Below are 8167 nucleotides of genomic sequence, written 5' to 3' on the forward strand. Positions count from 1 at the left end.
CAGCCAGCCGCCGCCCGGTCTCCAGCTGCCAACTCGGTCTCCAACAGCCGAAGCTCGGTCTTCAGCCGCAACTCCGTCTGCACCCGCCGCGCCGTCTCCAACAGCCGCAGCTCCAAGCGAAATCCGGTGACTTCTAACCTTTGTTATTTCGTTATTTCATATTGCATATTATTTCATTATTTCATATTCCATTCTTAGTATTATGCTAGTAGTAGCCCCTGTACCTTGACTTGCGTGGGATTTGTGGACATTGTCTGTTGTCTGTTGTTGCTGTTGCTGTTGCTGTGGTCGTTTCTTAGTTTTGTTTCGGGAGTATTCCTTTGAATTTGTGTGAGCTTTGTATTTCCTTGCTGCTGCTTTGATACTACCACCGTGTATATCTTTATATTTTCCTATACTGTCGTGTAGTTGTGGCTGTGGGCGGTAGTGGATAGGGTCATGTCCGAGGGGGTTGGGGCGTGGGGCCGTGGTGGGGGCGGGGGATGGGGAGAGGGCGGGAGTGGGTGGGAGGCCAAGGTTTGGCCGCGAAGGGGGTAGTGGAGGGCGTGTGGATAGCGACGGGAGGCTGAGGGTTGGGTCTTGGAATATAGGGACCCTTCAGGGTAAGTCCATAGAGCTTGTGAAGATTCTTAGGAAGAGGAGGATCAACATTGCGTGTGTCCAAGAGACCAAGTGGGTAGGGTCTAAGGCTAGAGATGTGGATGGTTACAAGCTGTGGTACTCTGGGAGCGAGAGGCTTAGGAATGGAGTTGGCATCTTAGTAGATGAAGAGCTTAGAGGTCAGGTAGTGGAGGTGAAGAGGATCAACGATAGGTTGATGACTATTAAGTTGGTCATTCGGGGGTTTACCCTGAACGTGTGTAGTGCTTATGCGCCGTAAGTGGGATCGGAGGGGGAGGAGAAAATGCAATTTTGGGAGGCTTTGGAGGAGGTGGTGAGAGGCGTGCCCAGTTCGGAGAAGATTGTTGTAGCAAGGGATTTCAACGGGCACATCGGGGCGCTACCGGGAGGCTTTGGTGATGTGCATGGTGGTTTTGGTTTTGGGGAGAGAAATGAAGAGGGGGCGACCCTATTGGAGTTTGCGAGGGCCTTTGGGCTGGTGGTGGTGAACTCGGGCTTCCCGAAGAAGGACGAGCACCTGATCACCTAGTGATAATGGGTTTGTTGTTGTTGTTAGTGATAATGGAGATGGTTTGCAATGGTGGTGGTGATGGTAATGATTGATGTTAATGATTAGTAATGTTGGTCGTGATAGTTGTGATGGTAGAGATGTTTGATATTGTAGTTACTGCTATGATGGTGGCGATTGATAGTAGTGGTGGTAGTGATGTGTAGTTGGTTGATGTTAGTAGTTAGAGGTGTTGATTGTGATAGCTTAAAAATGAATGTATGATGGTTGACGATGTGTTGGTGGTCGTTGGAGATGTTGTTAGCTGTGATGGTGGAGATGATTATTAGTAGAGATATACTGTAGTGATGTTGCTGGTTGAAGCAGTAATGGAGGTGGCGACACCGGTGACAATGGTGGTGGTGGTGGTGGTGTCCGAAGAATGTGTGGATGTTGATGATATGTTAGTGGTAGTTAGCGGTGGTGCTAGTTGTGGTGGATGAGTTGAGAATAATTGGGATTGGCCGATAGTGGTTGATGATGGTGGTGGTGTTAGTGGTGTTGGCATTGGCGTTGGGGTTGACGGTGGTGATAGCGGCAGATATAATTAAAATAATAGAGGTGGTAGATATAGTAGCGGCTGAAAATAGTGGTTAGTAGCAATTATGATTGTGAATGGTTGTTATGATGGTGGAGGTGGTTAGTGGTGGTGGTGGTGGTGGTGGTTGGTGGCTAGGTCGTTATTGACAATGGCGATCATGGCAAAGGTGGTTAGTGGTGGTGACTGATGGTTATGGATAGAGTGGTGGTGAATATTATCTGATACAAGAATACCTCTTAATAATTAAGACTTAGTTCCAGATCTGAATGATTAAGACCTATTCAAACCTATTAAGAGTCAAAATCTTAATGAAAAACAAATACACTTAATGGTCTGAAGTCTGAATCATTCAGATTCAGACCTCCATTAAGTGTAAACAAATGAATATTCTTTTGCAAAGGTTTTATTGAACATTTGTAATTTCAGAACCAGTTGATTCATCTTGTTTCGCTGTGATCTCCCTGACCCATGTACTAGTCACAGTTGCTAAGCTCGAATAGATAAGCTAAAACTTCCTCTGATTTTGTAACTGGTGCAGTTGGATAAAATACGAAATAAAGTTGCTGAATTGTCTGGTAGAGATGCTCAGGAGGTTAGGTTGGTTATATCACCTTACAGGATTTGCCCATTGGGCGCTCACATTGATCATCAGGCAAGTTTGTTAGTTATTTGTTGTTAATTATGTGTGCTTGCTTAATTCTTGACAGATAAAATTTAATATATTCCATAACAGGACTCTATATCTATTAGCATATGATATCACGATCTGCCTTAATTCAAACAATCAACTATGTCTCAAGTATAAACTTGTGGCAGTTATTTGAAGCCTCGGTACCTAAATATAATTATTTGCTGTTTTAGCTTTACTCAAGATCTATATGGAATTATGCTATCTTTGACATGTCTCAGGGTGGGTCAGTTTCAGCTATGACAATCAATAAGGGTATACTACTTGGTTTTGTTCCTTCTAATGACTCTCAGGTATGATTGTTTTCATGTTGTGTAGCCAAATAGTGTTCTAACAATGTAGACGTGTTTTATTGTCGACGTTGTCGATATGTTTTGAAAGATAAGTTAAATGTTTGTTGTTTCAGCTAAAATTTGGTTTTGACTGTATGAATCTATAAGGCTGTATGATACACAATCCTTGTCATAATACACAATCCTTGTCAATCTCTTAGTCTACCAAATTCTATGCTTTTGTTGGGGTTCCACATATCTTGTTTCTTATAAGCATAGTTTTACAAACTCCACAATGTGCTTTGATGAGTACATACAAGTCAACTATAGGTATTTATTCCGGTCCCCTGTTATAGATCTGGTAATGGGATGTTGCAAGACAATTAATGGTGTTGGTTTTTTAAGGGAGAACCTTCAATCTCTTGGTTAAAGTACACTAAAAAAGGAATAATTTTCTGCATACATTTTATTGAATTCAAATTACTTTAAATACAACACTGGTGAATTAACCTCCCTCCTAAAAATAAGGAAATTACTTCCTAAATATTTTTGCACTTAGAAAGTAGAGGAATAACTGCTACGGAGAAATAGGAAACATAACTAAGAAATAGGAAACATAACTAACAGATAAACTGAAGTCAGCGATTTTCCTGATTTTTAAAATTTTCCATGTGTAACCTTTGTTAGACTAAGGGGGTGCTAATAGTTTTGATTTGAAATGGATCTTTTAGCTGGAAAGCTGCAACTGAGACACAAATAAGTAGATGTAGTTACAAACGAGAAGTCGTTACCATTTCCACGTTGATGTTCGTGTCTTTCTTTTTTAACACTCAGATTCTGTTGACTGTGTTTGCTTTTATTTTGTAAAACTGGATAAATCTGACTTATCAACACTGGAAGTTGAAGCAGCATTGTACTTTTCTGCTCCACTATGTACGTGTTATCAAAGCGCGCTTTAAGTGTGCTTAAGCCCTAAAGCGAGGCTCAAAACATGTTGAGCGCTTTGCCTCTCTTAGTGTGTGCTTTAGTGTCATCATCAAGGTTCTAAGACATATTTTCCCTTGCTAATGAGCCCCTTCTAATGAAGCAATGCTAATCAATTGATATTTTCACTTTATTGTAATTTTTTTCAATTTATTTGTTCGTATATTTGTCATCCATACTTATAATTATTTGTATTGGACTAATATATATATATGTGTGTGTGTGTGTTGGGGCTTTAAGCGTAAAGCGCAAGTAAAGCATGGGCTTCAATGAAGAAAGGCGCAACGGGAGAAAATAATACATACATATATAAATACATACATACATATATATGTATATATATATATATAGGCAAAATACATAGACAGGCCCTGAACTTTTTGACTTTTTCCATATTGGCACCTTAATTAGGACATGTACCTATTAAACCCTTTAGTCATTCACAAACGATTTCAATTAAGCACAAATTACACAATTTCAATTAAATTTGGTGCGTGAAAGTCACTTGACATGACATGGAAACTATAACCAATCATAAAATTACATATCACTAAAGAAAGAAAAAATCAAAATTTTAAAAAAAGGAAAAAAGTTCCATTTTTTGTGTCATCTTCTTCCTTTAGTCTTTATCTATTTTCCACCATTAATGTACCAATACTTAATTTCTTCTTTCTCCCTCTTCTTTCATTATCATCCGTATTTTTCCTTACATGCGTCCTATTTTCTTTACCTTACTTCTCAAACACAATTTTTAGTGAAAAGAAAAAAAAGAACCTCACCTTCACTCCTTCATTGTTCACCTGAACAACACCCAACAACCATTAGAGGAAGAAAATGAGTTGGGGAGCGAGATGTTCAGCTTAATTTCAGATGGTCAGAAACCACGAGTAGCCATTGTACAAGCTATTATAAAAAATTCGAAAATATTATTAATAAAATGAGGCTACCAGTGCACTTGTTGCAGAATCTGAAAGGATAATCCAAATGGACAAATCTCCTCCCACAATTCTTTTTAAGATATAGTAATGCAACAACAACAACAACAACAAACCCAGTGTATTCTCACAGCGTGGGGTCTGGGGAGGGTAAGATGTATGCAGTCCATACCGCTACCTCCGAAGAAGTAGAGAGGTTTCCGATAGACCCCGTCTCAAGCAACAATAATAAAAAAAAGTTATTAGAGACCCACACGATTCTGATTTTTTTCCCCGGAAAACCCCATCCCAATGCAACCAGACTCCCCTCCCTGATTTCTATCAATACGGAAAAAGTCAAAAAGTTCAGCCTATGTATTTTGCCACATATATACATATGCATATATGTTTTATATACACACATATATACATATGTATATATATGTATGTATGTATTTTTTTCTTCCGTTGCGCCTTTCTTCATTGAAGCCCATGCTTTACTTGCGCTTTACGCTTAAAGCCCCAACAAACCTTAGAGCTTTTTTGTGCTTTTTGTTTTTGATAACATTGGACTATGTTCCCTTATCTGCTGAAGAGCCTGAGCTAATGGAATATTTACTAATTAGTAATTTTATGTTTATTCTACTTCCTACTTAACAACAACAACAACAACAAACCCAGTATATTCCCACCTAGTGGGGTCTGGGGGGGTAAGATGTACGCAGTCCATACCTCTACCTCTAAAGAAGTAGAAAGGTTGTTTCCGATAGACCCCCGGCTCAAGGCACGAGATACCACACAAACACATAGTCAAGCACAGCACAAGATTACATAACATAAATACGACACCCATAAGTAATATAAAACAGAGAAAAGCACACAGATTCGTAATAAAATATGGACCACAGAATCATAACGGGCATAGAACCCCCACCAAGTAATTCCCTACACTAGCGACTCAAACTGGCCCTAGTCCTCTGCCCTAATTCGCGTCCTCCAGACCTTCCTATCTAGGGTCATGTCCTCGATAAGCTGTAACTGCTCCATATCTCGCCTAATCACCTCACCCCAGTACTTCTTCGGCCTACCCCTACCCCGCCTAAAACCATCCAACGCTAGCCTCTCACACCTACGGACCGGGGCATCCATGCCTCTCCTCTTCACGTGTCCGAACCATCTCAATCGGGCTTCCCGCATCTTGCCCTCCACTGGAGTCACACCAACCTTCTCTCGGATAGTCTCATTCCGAACTCTATCCCCTCTAGTCAGCCCACACATCCAGCGCAACATCCGCATTTCTGCCACCTTCATTTTTTGGATGTGGGAGTTCTTGACTGGCCAACAATCTGCTCCATACAACATGGCCGGATGGACTACCACCCTGTAGAATTTGCCTTTAAGCTTGGGCGGCACCTTCTTATCACACAGCACCCCCGACGCGAGCTTCCACTTCATCCATCCCACCCCAATACGATGCGAGACATCCTCGTCAATCTCACCGTTACCCTGGATCACGGACCCGAGATACTTGAAACTATCCCTCTTACAAACCTCCTGTGATTCCAGCTTCACTACTACCTCATCCTCCCATCTCACGTCATTAAACTTGCATTCCACATACTCTGTCTTGCTTCTGCTCACCCTGAACCCTTTAGACTCAAGAGTTTGCCTCCACACCTCTAATTTGTCATTCACACCCCCTCGAGTCTCATCTATCAGAACTACATCGTCTGCAAAAAGCATACACCACGGCACCTCCCCTTGAATATGCCGCGTCAACACATCCATCACCAACGCAAACAAAAAGGGACTAAGAGTAGATCCCTGATGCAATCCTGTCAAGACAGTGAAATGCTCTGAGTCTCCTCCCGCCGTCCTCACCTGGGTTTTCGCTCTATTATACATATCCTTAATTGCTCTGATATATGCCAGCGGTACTCCACTCACCTCCAAGCATCTCCAAAGCACCTCCCTGGGGACTTTGTCGTAAGCCTTCTCCAGGTCGATAAACACCATGTGCAGGTCCTTCTTCCTTTCCCTATACTGTTCCACCAACCTCCGTACCAGGTGAATTGCCTCCGTCGTCGAGCGGCCAGGCATAAATCCAAACTGGTTCTCCGAAATAGGCACTATTCGTCTCAGCTCACCTCGACCACTCTCTCCCAGATCTTCATAGAGTGACTCAATAACTTAATCTCCCTATAGTTATTGCAACTCTATATGTCACCCTTATTCTTATAGAGAGAGATCATGGTACTCCACCTCCAAGCCTCGGGCATCTTTGCCGTCTTGAAGATTTCATTAAACAATTCAGTCAACCACTTTATACCAGCCTCTCCAACGAACTTCCAAAACTCCACCGGTATCTCATCCGGCCCCGTCGCCCTACCCCTTCGCATCCTGCGAACAGCCTGTCTAACCTCTTCTACCTTAAAACGTCTACAATAGCTAAAATCCCGACACTCCTCTGAGTGCTCCAGTTCCCCTAACACAATAGCTCTATCCCCTTCGTCATTCAAGAGCCTAAGAAAGTACGACTGTCATCTATTCTTAATGAGGCCGTCCTCCACCAACACTCTACCGTCCTCCCCCTTAATGCACCTCACCTGTTCGAGGTCACGACCCTTCCTCTCCCTAGCCTTAGCGAGTCTAAACAACTTTTTCTCCCCTCCTTTCCCTGTAACCCTGCATACAAGCTCTCAAAAACGGCCGTCTTAGCTGCCGTGACTGCTGACTTAATCTCCTTCCTCGCTAGCTTGTACTCTTTCCTGTTCACCCGCTTCTCCTCTTCGTCCTTACTCTCCACCAACTTAGCATACGCCCCTTTCTTGGTCCCCACTTTCTTCTCCACCTCCTCATTCCACCACCAATCCCCCCGATGGTGCCCGGCCCGGCCCCTAGAAACACCCAACAACTCACTTGCATTCTCCCTGATGCACCTAGCCGCCCTATCCCACATACTATCCACGTCCCCCCTACACTCCCACACCCCCATTCCCGCCAACTTCTCCCCTATCTCCCACGCATTCACTGGCGTCAGGCCGCCCCACTTAATCCTAGGTCTACACTCCTTACTCCTCCTCTTTCTATTCTTCTTTATACCTAAATTCATAACCAAGAGCCTATGCTGGGTCGAAAGGTTCTCACTCTGGATGACCTTACAGTCCTTACACAACGCCCTATCCCCTTTCCTAAGCAACAAAAAGTCACTCTGAGTCCTGGCTATCGCGCTTCGAAAGGTGATCAGGTGCTCGTCCTTCTTCAGGAAGCCCGAGTTCACCACCACCAGCCCAAAGGCCCTCGCAAACTCCAATAGGGTAGCCCCCTCTTCATTTCTCTCCCCAAAACCAAAACCACCATGCACATCACCAAAGCCTCCCGGTAACGCCCCGATGTGCCCGTTGAAATCTCCTGCTACCACAATCTTCTCCAAGCTAGGCACTCCTCTCACCACCTCCTCCAAAGCCTCCCAAAACCGCATCTTCTCCTCCCCCTCCGATCCCACTTGCGGCGCATAAGCACTACACACGTTCAGGGTAAACCCCCGAATGACCAACTTAATAGTCATCAACCTATCGCTGATCCTCTTCACCTCTACTA

At 43.4% G+C, this 8167-nt stretch overlaps 1 protein-coding gene across 5 annotated transcripts in view; it reads left to right on the top strand.

The window, feature by feature from the left end:
- The window catches only part of LOC107877852 (galacturonokinase), a 30274-nt gene that overhangs the window by 1836 nt on the left and 20271 nt on the right, over nucleotides 1–8167 (top strand). For 3 of the 5 annotated variants that reach the window (XM_016724614.2, XM_016724615.2, XM_047393511.1), the window contains exons 2-3: nucleotides 2248–2361; nucleotides 2619–2690. In XM_016724614.2, the coding sequence (XP_016580100.1) occupies nucleotides 2248–2361; nucleotides 2619–2690 (186 nt within the window). Of the gene's footprint in view, nucleotides 1–2247; nucleotides 2362–2618; nucleotides 2691–8167 lie in introns of those variants that run through there. The other 2 variants (XM_016724616.2, XM_016724617.2) reach the window with 1 other exon arrangement.

This window comes from Capsicum annuum, chromosome 7 (genome assembly GCF_002878395.1).
Source record: "Capsicum annuum cultivar UCD-10X-F1 chromosome 7, UCD10Xv1.1, whole genome shotgun sequence".
Lineage (NCBI taxonomy): Eukaryota > Viridiplantae > Streptophyta > Magnoliopsida > Solanales > Solanaceae > Capsicum > Capsicum annuum.